Below are 17435 nucleotides of genomic sequence, written 5' to 3'. Positions count from 1 at the left end.
ACGAAAGGAATACAAAGTTGGAAAACAGCCATTCTTGCCCTCAAGCAACTCCGACTGGTGGGAGACACCAAACCACAGGGGCTGGTGGCTGCTGAGACAGAAGGAGGTGCTGGCTGCCCAGGGGTCTCTCAATAGCACGTGAGGGTCAAGGAAGGCCACATCCCGGAAAGGGGGCTGACAGAGCATCCGTCTACGGAGGACGGAGGATGACCTCCATGATGGCATTCCCTGCTCCACCATTAGCATGTGAGCTGCTGGAGGGTGAGGGCTGTTTTATCACCTACGCCTAGTGCATGCAAAACGAATGCATTTCAGTGGACTGTTTGGTAACCACGTAGTCAGGGGCCAGAGGACATGCTGTGCCAGCTCTCTCAGGAATCTGGACTGTCCTCGATGGGTTTAAGGGGAGACTTGTGAGCCCCAAGGGGGCCTAATTCCCAAACCCTGGGACTGACATTTTCTGGGAAGGGGCTGATGCTCACAGGACGGTCGAAGCACAGAAAATCAAGGCCTGAAGGCCCTACCTTGGGAATGCAGCCAGGGGAGGAGCTCAAGCCATACAGATTCGAGGAGCTTTTTAAGTCACCTGGTCCAACCTTCTCAATGTGTAGATATGAGGTACCTGCCACCAAGCTCAATGCTCAGTTGTCCCGAATGCTGGATTCTAATCCCCGGTATTGCTCCTCTCCTCCTCTTAGTCCCTGTGAGTCACAGATACCAGAAACCACAGAGCAGAGAGCTGGAGGAGGGAGCTCTTGGTTTATTTTTAACCCCAGAACAGGAGCTTGCCACGAGGAAGCAGGAAGCGTTGCTTACCACCTAAAAGCATTCCTTCATAATTAAGCACATTTTCATGTTAAAATGACACCATCTGCCTCCTGGGAAGAAAGACACTAATTTACAGATACAACTTCCTGAAAGCGTCTTTAAGGACTGATAGGTCCTTTGGAGGCAGACAGCCCTCTTTAGAGGATAATTATTCTCTTGCATTGGCTGGTGGCACTTAAAAAAATGGGAAGCCTGTACTACCCATGCTGCCGGGGAAACTCTGTCTCATTAATTCCCGGTTCTTGGAAGGTGAGCCCTAAAGCAGACGTTTTCAAGATCTGGTCCACAGGCCGGCAGCATCGGTATGACTTGGGACCATGTTAAAAATGCAAACTCTTGGACTCCGTCCCAGACCTACTGAGTCAGAAGCTCCAGGAATGGGGTCTAGAAATCTGTGTTCTGACCACCCCCTTACCCTCAGGTGTTCTGCTGCTTCACGCTGACATTTGGGGACTGCTGCTCTAGGGAACCCCAAACCAGGCATTCCGGGGTTTCAACAACGCGCATTACCTGCGTAGAGCACAGGAGAACTCTCCATGTCTGAACCGAGATGGTTAGTTACAGAGCATCCATACGTTCCTTGTTCCTTCTTTGTAGGGTTCCGTATCTGCATTTTTCCCATTCCAGCCAAGATTATCCTGTAGAACAGTTAGAAAGGGGTGCATTCACGTGACGTACTTCACTGCTCTGGGCCCACAGCATGTCTCAGGGAAAGAAGACTGCAAAATTAGACCCTGGGTTGGCAAGGATCCCGCCCATAAGACTGGAGGGTGGAAAAGTCTTCCTCCTGCGCTTGAGCTCAGAGACATGGTAGCTGGATGGTGCTTGGAGAGCCAGTCTTCCTGCCTCACTTTGCCCGAGAAGAGACTATTCTGGATGGACTCAGTGCTTACTCTACCACATTTTCAAAAAGACAAACTAGCAAGCATCAGCTGGCAGGATGTTAACCCCTCATTTTGTGCCCAAATCCTTCCTCACGAACAGCAGGTATGGATGTTTCAGTTCGGATTTTCACACCGGAAGTGAGTGGGCCGTTAGTTAATGCTGCTTGACTCTAGTCGTTACCTCACCACGACTGTACAAAAAAGTCACTGGGGGCAACAGTGCTAAGGCGGTGTTATACTGGACTTGGAGCAGGCTGTTACGAATCGGGGCTGACCTGTATGAGTTCCGTATGGTTTCCCCCTTACTGATCACCATAAACACCTGCAGGTAAATAGCACGAGAACCAGAGTTGTTCAGGTGTATCCTGACGGATGAGGTAATTATTCAGGGAAGAGAAAAGGGTGCTTGTTCTGCTTTTAATTTTTTCTTAACAATTTGAAACTGCTTCTCGGTCACCTGGATCAGTGGTCCGTATACTGTTTTTTTCCCCTGCCGCCTCTCACTTTCCAGATTTTAGCCACACGGACTATTCTGACCACTAAATGCTGTGTGTTTCTTCATGAACTGAGCTGGGGCCACTTCTCCATTTCCTGTCACTTCATGTTGCTCACCCTATGCTCCAGTCATAATGAGCCTCTAACAGTTTCCAGAACATTCCATGATCTTTCATCATCCCGAGCGTTTGCATATGTTGTTCACTGTATTTGCAATGCCCTCCCCCCTCCCCATTCTGGCAAACTCTGACTTACCCACTGGATCCTGGATCAAATATAATTTTCCCTGTAAAGCTTTCCCCAGTACTCCTAGAATTATCTTCTCCCCCTCTGGGCTCCTTCTGCTCTGGTTCATATATTTATTTGATGAAATATCTACTTCTTCCCACCAGATTGTGATCTTTTCAAAAGCAGGGACCAAATCTTATTCACAGCTGTGCATCGACAGTACCTGACACAGTGAATTTTGTATAGAAAGCTCTCAGAAACCTCCAGCGGCTAAATGTACAAACGGTCAGAATGCAACAGAATCATGGTGCAGCCTGTGCGTACCAGCAGGACGCAAGCCCCTCTGCAACACACATAGGAAATACACAAAAGTGGGCAGAAATACAACTGCAGAATTGCCTGGACCAAAAACAGGAGCACGACAGACCTAGCTATTAGCACGCTAACACCTGGCGTCTAAAATCTAAAATCCCTAACAAGGAATAGTCGATTAAGAACAAGAATAGAACGGGTAACTGCACTTGAAAAATAAATACACTAAAATGTTTTCTTCAATCATTTCATATACATGTTTATATGATTTAGCAATCCTGTAGCAATCCCTTTGTTCTGTAGGTCTCAACAGCACAGAGAGAAATCACGTGAACCTTACCTCTGGAGGAGCCGTCCCGGTATCTAGCCTGGGTCAGTCCCTGGGCTGGAGAACAGCAGGTAGGGTCCCATAAGGGATGTGACCTTGGTCTCTGCTGGATGACCTTATTCTTGACAAAGCTGATCTTTCCACAGCCATCAGCCCCAGCGAATCTACCCACAGTCTGCCCTTCCTGGCTGAGATTTCTTACCCAGCTAGCATCCAAATGCCTACACCCCTACACGCTTTCTTCTCATTGGATAGAAGCTCTCAGAAATGTAATTCCATTTCGGAGTTACTTCGACTGAAAAGACATGTGAGATTCAGAAAAAAATGTATCTAAAGGTGAGAACATTTGTTGCATCAAGGAAATGAAACGTAAGGGGAACAAATTAATTAGGTAAGTTTGAGGAAGAAAACGGAAATAAGAGTGGATCTTATTTTTTTTATCAACAACTTAAAAACAAAAACTTTTTTTTTTTTTTTTTTTTTTTTTTTTTTTTTTAAGATTTTATTTATTTGACAGAGCACAAGCAGAGGAGAGAGAGGGAGAAGCAGGCTCCCTGCTGAGCAAGGAGCCCGATGCGGGACTCGATCCCAGGACCCTGGCATCATGACCTGGGCCGAAGGCAGCCGCTCAACCGACTGAGCCACCCAGGCATCCCAAAAACAAAAACTTTTAATAGACATATGGAACCGCTTCGGTATCAAACGGCTGATCCCTAAAGTATGCAGAAACACATTTGGACCGGATGTACCGTGTCAAAACCTTTCTTCATATGACCTCCAGGAGTCTCAGGCTCAGAAGCTAATGTTAATTCCATGCGATCAAGTCAAACTATTTGAAATCAACTCAACAAACATTTACTTAAACTGGCCACGCTCTACCACACTCCTGCCCTACAGATCCGACCACAGGTGAAGCGATCACTTCAACTCGCTCAGCCTCTGCTTCTTATAAAATGAAAATTGCTGAGCCGCCCTCAAAGGGCGGTCCAGGGACCCCCGGAGGTTCGGGAGGTCAAAACGATTTTCATAATAATGCTAAGCTGTTATTTGCCTTTCCTGCTGTGTTGACATTTACACAGATAGCAAAAGCATTGGTAGGTACAATTCTGGGGTCCACGTGTACAGGGAGACCCCATGTTCTTGGCCACCACGCATTTGCCACAGAAACAAAAATGTGTTTCCCTTATGAATGTCCTTAATGAGGCATGAGACTTAACTGGTTTTACTAAATCTCAATCCTTAAATATGTATATTTTTAATAGTCTGTTTATAGAACGGGAAGTAAACACAAAGCGCTACATGTCTGATTTGCTAGCTGAACGAACCGTTTTTATTTTTGTTTTTCAGGGAATACGATTTTTACTTGAAAGAATGGCTAACAAATTATAATCATTCAGATTGGGGTATATGGCAGCAATTTTTAAAAAACGTAACTAAAAGGAGCTGGCCCATTCAAGGAAAACAACAGACGGTGTTTAATTTTCACGAACTTCCACGTGAAAATTAAAATTTTGGAAAAATTAGTATCCTCCATTGTGAGCTTGACAGCTATGTGTGTTCTTTACATCGTCTAAGGAAACGGGCCAACGTTGGGGAGATCAGTGTAACTCGGGGAACTAATACTTTCCGAATGACCAGTGTGTGATATTATAAAATCATGTGTAGGTAAAAGAGCCATTGAAAGTGCAAGATAAGGCAATATTTCGCTGTAAGGGAGTAACAAAATTTCATCAATATGGCTTTAAAGTCCACATTCCCGCTGACCTTTCAGAAGCTACCATTGGGCCAGATTTAGTGTAGTCATAAAGAATAGCCATGATTATCCGAAAAGGCTATGAAAATGTCCCTCTTTTTCCAACTCCCATAGCTGGATGAAGCCAAATTTTCTCTATCAACTTTACTTAAAACAACATATCACACCAGATTTAACGGAGAAGCATTTATGAGAATCCAGCTGTGTTTTATTAAGCCAGACATTAAAGAGATTTGCAAAGATATAAAACAGTGCCATTGTTATTAGTAATTTTCCTTAAATATTGCTTCTTCAAAAATTGTTATTTACGCGAACATGTGATGGGCTTCTTATTGTTATTTCTAAATGGATTAATAAATAGATATGTTAAGTGTTTTATGTTTTAATTTCTAATATGGTAAATATCGATAGCTATAACTCACATTAACGAAAGCTCTTTAGGCTTCTCAGGGAAGATTTTAAAGTTTTTTGGTTCAAAAGGGTCCTAAGACCAAAAGTTTTGCGAACTGCTAAGCTAGTTGATCTGGGAGGTTTATTCCACTGGGAAAACAACTTTACACTCTTCTGTTCAGAGTTCCGGGGCCAAAAATGAAAAAGTTAGATTTGTTCTACCTTTTCACTCTAAGGTACAGCCTAATAATTTATTATAAAAAATTTGAGTTTTACCTAGATTTCTTCTGCTGTTTCACATATTAGGCTCAAATGCACTAAAAGACATGATAAAAATAAAATTTGCATTTTTAAAGTACAATATGGTCTGCAAAGCAATTTAACATCTGCTGTTCTGTTTCTCTTAATAATCCCTAGAGGCAGCTTGGGCTCTCTGAATGCAAACTAAAAGAAAGCAAAATATCTCCAGTCCCATGTGTACAAACAGCAAGATTTAAGAGACACTGAGGAATGCAAAAATGAATTAATATTTGTTAGTCCCTATTTTATGTGAAATGAATGAAATGTGCTATCTTTGTACTGACATGGAGATCATAATAAAAATATGACTTAATATCATGTTGTGAACATCTCAAAAACTTTGATCCTTATTTTTGGATTTTATGACATAACAAATTGCATGATACAGAAAAGTGCTTCAGGGGCGCCTGGGTGGCTCAGTTGGTTAAGCGACTGCCTTCGGCTCAGGTCATGATCCTGGAGTCCCGGAATCGAGTCCCACATCGGGCTCCCTGCTCAGCAGGGGGTCTGCTTCTCCCTCTGCCCTCTTCCCTCTCGTGCTCTCTGTCTCTCATTCTCTCTCTCTCAAATAAATAAATAAATAAATCTTTTTTTTTTTTTTTTTTTTTTAAAGATTTTATTTATTTATTTGAGAGAGAATGAGATAGAGAGAGAGAGCATGAGAGGGGGGAGGGTCAGAGGGAGAAGCAGACTCCCCGCTGAGCAAGGAGCCCGATGCGGGACTCGATCCAGGGACTCCAGGATCATGACCTGAGCCAAAGGCAGTCGCTTAACCAACTGAGCCACCCAGGCGCCCCTAAATAAATCTTTAAAAAAAAAAAAGAGAGAAAAGTGCTTCAGATACTCAATCTTTCTACTAAGGCTGTTATTTGTGTGATATCCAAACATCCCTGGCGGTGTTCAGGAGATACGGTCCCTGGTTCCGGATGGCCGTGAATTAGTCTTGGGATTATCTCTCAGTGACCTCATCAGAAAACTATTAATCTCTGCCCTGCCAACTCTCGGGGCCAACGTGAACTCCAAAGAGATACCACATCTCCCAGGTATAGAAGGGCACCGTAAATAAATTCTGATTTGGGATTACTGCAAGGATGATTACTTTTTTGAGGCCTTATATGGATTTTATTTTTAAATAATGTTAAGTGCTCTGCAGAGAGAGAGCCTATACATGCTTAAACTCAGTCTGACTGTAGCCAGTCTTGGTAATGAAGGGGATGGTAGGGTTTAATTTTTAAAATTCCAGTGCGTATGTGAAAAACACATCCCAACTTTTTTTATTTTTTTTTTGTCTCTTTCCTAAAGAATCCTATTGGAAACACATTCTCAGGAGAAGGAATTTGAAAGTCTTTTCAAGAAAACTGGAATGCCCATTAAGAAGGTATGACACAGTGAACACTGTATTCTGCTGTTACTTACTTTTCTGAGGGTTGCAACAAGGCCCCATCCTTGGTCCATGTATACGTGGCCTGACTGGGGGTAACGAGCTCACACAGTATATTGATGACCTCTGTCCTTTTTGTAATGTACACTGTATTTCCAATCCTTGAATTTATTGTTTTATTAAATGAAATCGAGGTGGGCTGGCTTTGCCTCATGAGAACAGGTCCCTTCGGCTTGAAGTTCAGCTTGCCTGAATTCTCCACATCCGAGCTTTGAGGCATCCTTCTTGCTCCCCCACTCAGCTGTGCGGTGGGAGGCACCCCTTCCTGGATGCCCCTCCATGGTGCGCGGGCTGGCTGCACCTTGGCTAACTCGGCCACCAGCTGATAGATCACCTGGGACGCGAGGTCATCACTGACTTCTCCGGTTTCCATGAGCTGACTCATGTTTCTGATCAGCTCATCGAACTGGGCCATATCCATGCTATATGCTCCGTGTTTAACTGCTGCTTCAAACTGCTTGTTCTTAAACTCCCAGGAGTTGGTGTGGCCTGCAGAATTCCCGCACGGGCCCAACAGAGCCCTCAAGAAAGGCTGCTTAGCAATTTGGCCGTCCTCCGGATAAAGCTCATTTTTGTTACCCCATAGCTGCCTCATTTTCTGCCACGTGGCTCCCAAGCTATTGGCTTCCTTGGGGTCCATCCCCGGGTACTCCCGCACGTGCTCCCCGAGCACCGGGGGCGCAATGAGCCGGTTGTCCGTGCCGATGAGCTTGAGAACCGCGGTTTCCTGCGCGGAGCCGGCCACACAGCGGTACGTGCCGATATCCGGGGCCGCAAGGCTGTGGATTTTTAGGGAGCCCGACTTGGTGATGCCAAGCCGTTTGGAGTTCTGCAGACAATGGCCATCCTTCTCCCACTGAATCAGGGATTTCTGGAATCGTCGTACTGGGCATTTGATAATCACCGATGTGTTGGGCAGCAAATAGGCTCTGCTACCCACGGTTAGGTTAATGCGCTTCTCTTCCCTTGTCTGAATGTAGACCCTCTGGACACCAAGGATCTGGGGCCCCTGCTCCCCAGGTTTTGTCTTCGGCTCTGGTTTGATTTCTGCAGGGGAAAAAAGGAAGAAAATACGAACAAATATCTCAATAATATAAGCTTTCTGACAGTAGTCTTCCAAGGCTGATGCAAGTCAACAAATGTGTATTTTTTTCCTCTTTTAAAACAGCTGACAATACATACAATGGAATATTACTCAGCCACCAGGAAGGATGAATACCCCACTTTTACATCAACATGGATGGGACTGGAGGAGATTATGCTAAGTGAAATAAGTCAAGCAGAGAAAGTCAATTATCATATGGTTTCACTCATGCAGAATATAAGAAATAGCACAGAGGATCATAGGGGAAGGGAGGGAAATTGAATGGGAAGAAATCAGAGTGGGAGCCAAACCATGAGAGACTCTGGACTCCGGGAAGCAAACGGAGGGTTGTGGAAAGGGAGGTGGGTGGGGGGATGTGGCAACTGGGTGGTGGGCATTAAGGAGGGCACGTGATGTGTTGAGCACTGGGTGTTATAGGCAACTCATGAATCACTGAACAGTACATCTGAAATTAATGATGTACTATATGGTGGCTAATTGAATTTAAATTTAAAAAAAGGAAAAAAACAGCTGACAATGAAACGATAAATAACGTTATGCCATGTATCCACAGACCGAGGTAAATTTCACAACTATCTAGTACTTTAGCAGTGAAGAACGGAAATTTGAATGAATGGCATAAAATGTATAAATTATTTTGCAAAGCCCTGGTTTGGGGAGATGTGAGGTGAAGGGTTTGTATTAGTAAGGGGGTATCTGATATTTCAGACCTCCACCACGCACGTTCTAACCATTGCCTAACCGTAACGTGCCTGTACTCTGGGGTAGAGGCCCCAAATATCAGACACCCCCTTACTGATACAGCTCGGCCAGAGGCACATCAGCCCTGCAGGAGAAAGCAGGAGTGGGGAAGTGAGCGAATGCATCTGAAGGATCTGGAGGTGAGGACGAGGTGGCTAAAGGTAGCAGACAACTGGAGCAAGTCAGTCAAAGCAGCAGGGCCTGAAGAAGCATGTGAGCTCAGAAGAAAAGGGAGAACAGGCACTTTGAAGCCAGACAAACCTGAGGCTGGATCTTAGCTCTGCCCCTCGGACAAGTCACCTGATCTCTCTGAGCCTCAGTTTTCCCACCCGAAATTCGGGTGACGCTAGTGTGAAAGTTTGGTGGGACATTTATACCAAATGCACGGCACAGTAGTGGGCACACAATACATTCTCATGCACGACCGCGGTGACCCCGAGAGCTGACAGAGGGCAGTCCAAGAGAGAGTGAGAGAAGTGAGAGGTGGGGCTGGCTCTAGCTTGTTCCTGGGCGCGGGCTCTAGTGAATGGCCTCGGCCCAAAGAGGATACACCTTAGGTCTCTCCTTCGGAAGAGGAACCTGCCGGAAGGTCTTGCTGTGTCCCGGGGTGATTCTGAAGGGAGGGAGGCACAGTGTGGGTGAAACCTGGTTCCTCTTTGATGATACCCTTAGGTCACAGGGACATGGAGGACCTAGAAGCAGCAGGGCATGATAGAAGAGAGACTGGACTCCTATGGAACGTATTGCTAGACAGAAGGTCATGGGATCAGGGGCCTCATTACCTTGGAGGATCCCGGTTATAGGTCCTCTGGGTTGAAGCACTTGCAGGGATACACCAGGAGAAGAATCAGACTGAGTTTCCAATTAGACGGCCCTCTCAGGCCCGAGGCAGTAGGTATGGTGGGTCTACTGACACCCTGTTTTTCCAGAATAACTCCTGGAGTCCTCTTGGGTGGCTCATGAGCCCCATAGGGTCTAGCTGCTTGCTGGGGTGCAGTGGTACCGTGCATTCAGGAAAACAACAGGGGTGAACCCATAATCTCTACAGTAGGTGTTCTTGGTGAAGGACATGCATAATGAGTTTGTGTGCAGATCCCACAGAGGTGGGATTGGTAGGTCAGGACTATTGTCCTGGGTTCTGCCCTTGGATGTTCCTCGGCTCATCTCTAAGTGGAGCTGGGCGACCTGCCACACACACGCACCTCCCTGTTGGATACAGTCTCTGCGGAGGATGCCAAGCTCACCCCCACCAGCCGAGGCATAAAGATTTTCTTTCAGTTGGCAGCATAGGATGTTGAACATACTGTTGCACGTTCAAAAGCAGGAAGAAAATGTATGGATTCATTGGTAAATGCACAGTTTATCCATTATTATAAGCAGAGATGCCATCCGAAATACTTAGCAATGTGCACAGCAAGGGTGTGCAGACAGAGGCTATTTACCAACATTTGGGAAGTATGTCCGTATTTTTTTTCTTTTTGAGAGAGAGAGAGAGAGAATCTTAAGCAGTCTCCACACTGATGCAGGGCTCCATCTCACAACCTTGAGATCATGACCTGAGCTGAAATCAAGAGTCCGATGCTTAACCGATGAGCCATCCAGGTGCCCCAACTATGTCCATACGTTAACAACCAGTATGCGGAGGTTCAATATAAACTAAAGTCTCAAATTTCGCTGCCTGTTAGAAGCACCTGCATTATTATTTGTTCATCTCAATGCCCTAGGTCCCATCCCCAGAAATTGTGACTTACGGGGTGCAGCCTGGGCACTGAAATTTGGTTAAGATCTCCGGGTGCCTGCAATGTGCAGCAAAGTTTGGGAACCCCTGCCCCCAAGCGTACCTCTGGATTAAACCAAGGCAGCAGAGAAAGGCGTTCCTGACCCCATTTCTTTTACTGAAAGGCAACATGATGGGATGTCATCGATCAAGAGAGAAGGGAGGATAAGAAATCAGCATCTGTCTTCTCTGTGCAAACCCTACCAAAGTCTGTATGGCATGTGGTGTCTTCTGGAAGGTGTCTTCCTCAACCTCAGGGATCATCATACCCTGAGTAATTAGCTCATTTCCTATCCAATGCATGCTGAACCATGTCCCCACTGACCAGGCTGCTTCTTCAAGATCGCTGTCATGTTGGCAAGTTTAGAGCCTAATCTGTGCCCACACATAAGAGGAGTGTACAACTCAAGACAGAATCACGTATTCGCCTCGTTTGTTTTCCTTTCTCGTTCCTTACCTACTTGTAATTTTACGTACCTGGTTGCATCTTGTGAATGCTTCTAAGTGGCCGGTCACTGTCACAAGGCAGGGTATGTGTGCCTGAGTGTACACGTACACACGTGAGCATGGTATCTACACAGATGTGTGCACATCTCCCTATACAGAGTTCTCACGATTATTTATAAGGATCTATTTGAACACCCTGTCTGGTCATTGGTCCCTCGGTGTCAGACAATGGAAAGAAGGATAACTTCAAATCACAACACCAACTGGGCCAAACTCAGGTTTTTGAACTTGTGCAACTGAGGCATGTGAGGAGACAGGCTCTTTCAGGTAGCCATGACACGAAGGATGAGGTCACAGCTGGAATGTTCCTGCACTTAACCGGATGTGGAAGCCCACGTGGGCAATGCAGTACACCGGTCTAGCTGAGTGGTTCAGGCTGGGGATGATCTGAGGCCAGGATAGGCCCACACAGCATCCCGATGCCCTAGAAGCAGCCACAGACGTGGGTTCTAATTAACTTAAGTCCCTTGGTCGCCAGATGTTCCTCAGTTAAGCCCGAGGCTTAAACTAGATGGGGCCCTGACTCCATCCAAGGCAGCCTGGGGAATCTAAAGGTGATGGGAAGTATTCAGCCCTGGCGAGGAAGCTGCCCAAGGGGCTGGGCGAGCCACATGAGAGGCCATCTGCTCCCTCTGGCTGCATGCCCATTCATTGGAAGGTCAGCCCTGTGACCCTGGCTGGCTCCGTTCCCAACCCTGCTTTCGCAAGTGCTCATGCTAGGTCCAGAGCAGGTGAGCTAACAGGTGTGCCTGTGGAGTGATCTGGGATTCAGGCTCTGCCAGGCTGCCAGGTTCCACAGCTTGGACCAATTCTTCTCTTGGGACTCCTGTGGGCTCCTTTGGAGAAGTGCCCGGAGCATGACATCATTGGACACAGTTCTTAAGCAAGAACTGGTCTGGTTTTGGGTGACTGCCTCCTTCTGCCCCTAGACCATGCCCCCAGACTACAACACTGGCTAAGCCTGATCAGGGAGGGCATCATCTACTGTGCAGAGAGTGGTCAAGTCCCTATGGCATCCTCCTGAAGGGGCCGCGGGCCCGTTCAAGGGTACCGCCCCATCCCTCCACCTCTCCCGCTGTGCTGGATGTGAGAAATGCCACATCTTCTGGCTTTTCTAGAAAACGCAAAGATCTCTCTTCTAGAGGTCTTCCTCCTGGGCCTCTGTGCCAGCCTGCCCTACCCAACGGAGGCCAGCCCTGGGAACCTGGGGCTGTTTACTGCGATTGCGTCTCAGCTCCTTGCTTGTTTGTGTCCTGCCTTAATTCCAGTCCTGTTCCCTGCCATAACTCTAAGCCTTGGTGCCAGGCCAGCTTCCTGCCCCAAGCCATCTGGGCTGGATATTTACACTTGGTCTTGCCAGCATGGGCCTCCAGCCACGCCCGAACGGGCTTCAGTGGCGATGCGGCCCCTAAGCCTTCCTAGAACCCGGCTGCACACAACTGCAATGCCAGCGCCATCAGAACCCACCCCTGAGTATGGCTGCTGGGCTGGCGCTGGCCCCCAAGCCCTCCACTAGCACTGAAGAGCCGGCAAGCTCATCTGGAGCTCAGTCAGGGCCCTGGGCGCATTGGACTCTCTCCAGACTCCTCTGAGGGTGGAAGCACGGCCAGGAGCCGAGAGGGGGAGGCAGGGGTGCTGCGGGTAGGACTCGCTAAATGAGCTGTGACATCCCGGCCGCCCCAGGGAAGCCGGCTACTGTAAATGCCACGTCAGCCTGACAGTGGCTTCTGTTTATTGCCTCTCGGGCACTTTCCAACCGAATGCCGTAGCGCTCCTGCTCGCAGCTCCCCGCTAAATGCTCTCTGGGAAAGGCCACCGTGGTCCGTCCCCTCTAGTGACAAATACAAAGTCTCCCTTCCGAATTCTTACGTGGCCATTCTAGGACATGCGGCACCTTTAAGCACTCACTTCTCGGAGAAGTCCCTCCGCTCAAGTGTGCTACCCCTCACCGGGTCCCTTCCAGCCACTGCCCCCTACGCTCAGCTACTTTCTTTTCGTGCTCTGACCTTCTCCTCGGATGACCTTGCAGGTGTAGTGAGCAGCTCGGAGCTGTCTAGCTTATCTGGTCTACTTAATCTGCTCTGGTCTATCAGTTCCGGTCTATTAGTCTAGTTTATCTAGCCTAGTTTATCTGGTCTAGTTTACCTGGTCTAGTTTATGAAGTCTAATTTATCTGTCTAGTTCACCCAGTCTAGTTTAGTCGAATTTATCTAGTCTAGTTTATCTGCCTAGTTTATCTAGTCTGTTTATCTGTCTAGGTTACCTGGACCAGTTTACTTGGACTAGTTTATCATTCTAGTTTACCTGGTCCAGTTTACCTGGCCTAGTTTATCGACTCTAGTTTATCTGTCTAGATTATCTGGTCTAGTTTATCTGCCTAGTTTATCTAGTCTAGTTTATCTGTCTAGATAATCTGGCCTAGTTTATCTGTCTAGATTATCTGGTCTAGTTTATCAGTATAGTTTATCACTCTAGTTTACCTGGTGTAGTTTATCTGTGTAGTTTATCTGGTCTAGTTTATCAGTATAGTTTATCATTCTAGTTTACCTGGTCTAGTTTATCTGTGTAGTTTATCTGGTCTAGTTTATCAGGTCTAGTTTACCTGGTCCAGTTTATCTGGCCTAGTTTATCTAGTTTAGTTTATCTGGTCTAGTTTACCTGGCCCAGTTTATCTGGCCTAGATTATCTAGTCTAGTTTATCTGTCTAGATTATCTGGTCTAGTTTATTTTATCTAGTTAATCTGGTCCAGTTTATCTTATCTAGTTTATCAATCTAGTTTACCTGGTCCAGCTTATCTGGCCTAGTTTATCTAGTCTAGATGATCTGGTCTAGTTTATCTTATCTAGTTAATCTGGTCTAGTTTATCTGGTCCAGTTTACCTGGTCCAGTTTATCTGGCCTAGTTTATCTAGTTTAGTTTATCTCATCTAGTTTACCTGGTCTAGTCTATCTTGTCTAGTTTTCCTGGTCCAGTTTACCAGGTCAAGTTTATCTGTCTAGTTTATTTGATCCAGTTTATCTAGTCCACTTTACCTGGTCCAGTTTATCTGGCCTAGTTTATCTAGTCTAGTTTATCTGTCTAGTTTACCTGGTCTAGTTTATTAAGTCTAATTTATCTGTCTAGTTTATCTAGTTTATCTGATCTGATCAAATTTATCAAGTCTAGTTTATCAGGTCTAATTTATCTGTGTAGTTTATCTAGTCTAGTTTATCTGTCTAGTTTATCTAGTCTACTTTAACTGCCTAGTTTATCTAGTCTGTTTATCTGTCTAGTTTACCTGGACTAGTTTATCATTCTAGTTTATCTGTCTGAATTATCTGGTCTAGTTTATCAGGTCTAGTTTATCTAGTCTAGTTTATCTGTCTAGTTTATCTGTCTAGCCTGGACCTCTCTCTGGGGCTCCAGACCTAATTATCCACTGCTTATCTGAAATCTCTTCTTGGCACTTCAAGTTTAAAATATTATAATCTAAACACATTATGTCTGCCTCCCATCCCATCCCAAGTATCCTCTTCCGGTATTCCCTCAATTAATGGCATCACTTTCTCCCAATTACCCCAAGCCAGAAAGCAGAAAGTCATCATGATTCCTCCCTGTCCAGTGGTGTGCTGGCCCTACCTCTCACTGGCTCTCAGGTCAGTGAGATTGTGAGTACCTATCCCCAACTGTGCATTCAACCATGTCATGGGTCAGCTGAAGCTGGCCATGATGGGAGTACTTACACCACAGAAATCAGCAAAGATGACAAATAGTAGCTGCCCTCCCTCCTCACCACCCCTCTACCCCAGAGCTGGTTGTTAAACACTTACAAGCACACCCTGTCCCTGTCCCTTAGCTCCCAGCTCCAGGTACTTAGGCGGGATATCCGAACCATTGTGAGAATCCACCGCCATGCTCTCTCACCTAGATATGGCCACAGCCAGACTCCCAGCCTGCACCCTTGTATTTATCCAATGTATCTTATAGCTGTCAGAGCAAATACACCAAAATAAAATCTGACTGTGTCATCTCCTTCTTCGATAAAATCTAAAACCCTTAACATGGAGTCCTAATATCCTCTACAGCTAAATTCTCAAGCTTTCTCTTTTGTCATAAACTTGAACCTATGTTCTAATCCTGTGGTATTTCTGGTGGTTTCCCCAGATAAAGGACTCCATTTGACACCCTCTACCTTTGTCCACACTGCCCTCTTCTCCCAGATTCCCGTGTCCTCCTCCACGTGAGCCTGGAGAATGGACACTTATCTTCCAGAACTCTGCCCAGGGGATCCTCCTCTGAAACTTTTCCTGACCTCCCCCTCCCCCAGTGGCATCGGCCACTGCCTTCTGCATCCTATCATGGCACCCATGGCACTTACTATTCTCGTTTGTTTATATATATTTCTCTCCCATTGAATTCTGAGATCTTAATACCAAGAGAATGCATCTTTTCCGTTTTGTATCATAACACCTAAAACATATAGCACTTGATGAATGACTGCAGAAAGAATTAATAAGGGAATGTATGTCTAGGAAAGAGATTGTCTCTACCCTTAGGGCACAGCATAGCATCTAGTAGAGAGTAGTCTTACTCTTTATTGAATGAATAAATGAATGAATGACTGAGTGTATGCCCTTGGATGCTGCAGGACAAATGATACAATCCCAAGAGGGGTGCTGCCAAGGTGGGCCTGTGCCCCCCCGGGTTTCCAAGGGCTGCAGCTATGTCGGGGGGGGGGGTGTCACTGGAAGCTGAGAAGCTACAGGGAGAGTGGAGGCAGGGGGGCTATATTCTCTCCTGAAGTCCAAGGTGTGTGTAGGAGGTGGGAGAGCTAAGGAGGCAGATACGGGGTTGGAACCAAGAGGGAGACCAAGAGCTGCAGAGAAGTGAGTGTGTTCGAAATAACCCTGGCAAGGGGATGAGGAATATCTTTTCTTGACATTTCAATCACATAGTGCATGCCTGGGTGCCTCCCCTCCCTCAACCATCTTGATCTCGGTACTTTGACAAAAAATAATAATTCTTTACCCAAACTCAGGAAACCTAAAAGCCTAGGGCTATAATTTTAAAAATCTAAAATCAAACACTACATTTCTGTTATTATTATTTTTTTCTTCAGATCCCTAATTAGAAACCACAACAGGTAGGGATGCCTGGGCGGCAGAGTCGGTTGAGTGTCCAACTCTTGGTTTAGGCTCAGGTCTGATCTCAGGGTCATGAGATCAAGGCCTACGTCGGACTCTGCACTCAGCATGGAGTCTGCTTGTGCTTCTCTCCCTCTCCCTCTGCCCTTCCCCCTGTGCGTTCACTTGCTCTCTCTCTCAAATAAATCTTAAAAACAAACAAACAAAAAGCAAGACAGATAGACTTCTAACAGCAATATGAGGACAATCCAAGTCTGACGTATTTGAAAAGCATTTCTATGGGTATAAGTCACTGTGATAAGCACTTCTGGGGCCTATGTGGAGGAAAGTCCAGGGCGACTGTGAACCTACCCCATACAAGCCCCTGCCCTCGTGGGACAGAAGGCGCAGCACAAGTCGCTCTAGGCCATTTTAGTCTATCTTGAAGTTCTACTAGGAATTAAAAGGATGGCATTAAAAATAACTAATATTTTTGAGGCTTTAGCACAGGCCTGGCATTGTTTCTAAGCATTTTATAGGTATTATTTCTCAGAACAATCCTATGAGGTAGATACAATGACTATTCCCATCTTACAGAGGAGAAAACTGAGGCTGGCAGAGGTTAAGTAACTTGCCCGATGTCACAGGATGAGGGATTGGAACAACTGGGATTGTAACTCAAGTGAGTTAGCTTAACCACAAGGTTATAGTACCTTCCAGAGATTAATACAACCAAGAAAGATTATTGGGGACTCAGGAAACAAACTGAGGGTTGCTGGAGTGGGGGGTGGGGTGGGAGGGATGGGGTGACTGGGTGATAGACACTGGGGAGGGTATGTGCTCTGGTAAGCTCTGTGAATTGTGCAAGACTGTTGAATCACAGATCTGTACCTCTGAAACAAATAATGCAATATATGTTAAGAAAAAAAAAAAGAAGAAGATTGCAGCAGGGGAAGAATGAAGGGGGGAAAATCGGAGGGGGAGACGAACCATGAGAGACGATGGACTCTGAAAAACAAACAGGTTTCTAGAGGGGAGGGGGGTGAGAGGATGGGTTAGCCTGGTGGTGGGTATTGAGGAGGGCACATTCTGCATGGAGCACTGGGTGTTATGCACAAACAATGAATCATGGAACATGACATCTAAAACTAATGATGTAATGTATGGGGATTAACATAAGAATAAAAAAAATTTAAAAAAATAATTTAATGATGCATATAGAAATTTTTAATGGTGTTTGCTT

The 17435-nt window shown here is 45.9% G+C and overlaps 1 protein-coding gene across 1 annotated transcript in view; it reads right to left on the bottom strand.

The window, feature by feature from the left end:
* The window catches only part of ADAMTSL3 (ADAMTS like 3), a 343828-nt gene that overhangs the window by 59073 nt on the left and 267320 nt on the right, over positions 1–17435 (bottom strand). Inside the window, exons 20-21 of the mRNA XM_021680458.1 lie at positions 6935–8006; positions 1339–1466 (exon numbers count right to left, since the gene is read on the bottom strand). Coding sequence (XP_021536133.1) covers positions 1339–1466; positions 6935–8006 — 1200 coding nt within the window. The remainder of the gene's footprint in view (positions 1–1338; positions 1467–6934; positions 8007–17435) is intronic.

The sequence above is a fragment of the Neomonachus schauinslandi genome, chromosome 9, assembly GCF_002201575.2.
Source record: "Neomonachus schauinslandi chromosome 9, ASM220157v2, whole genome shotgun sequence".
NCBI lineage: Eukaryota > Metazoa > Chordata > Mammalia > Carnivora > Phocidae > Neomonachus > Neomonachus schauinslandi.
Note: the sequence above shows the minus strand (reverse complement) of the source record. Positions and strands in the feature narration are given on the sequence as shown.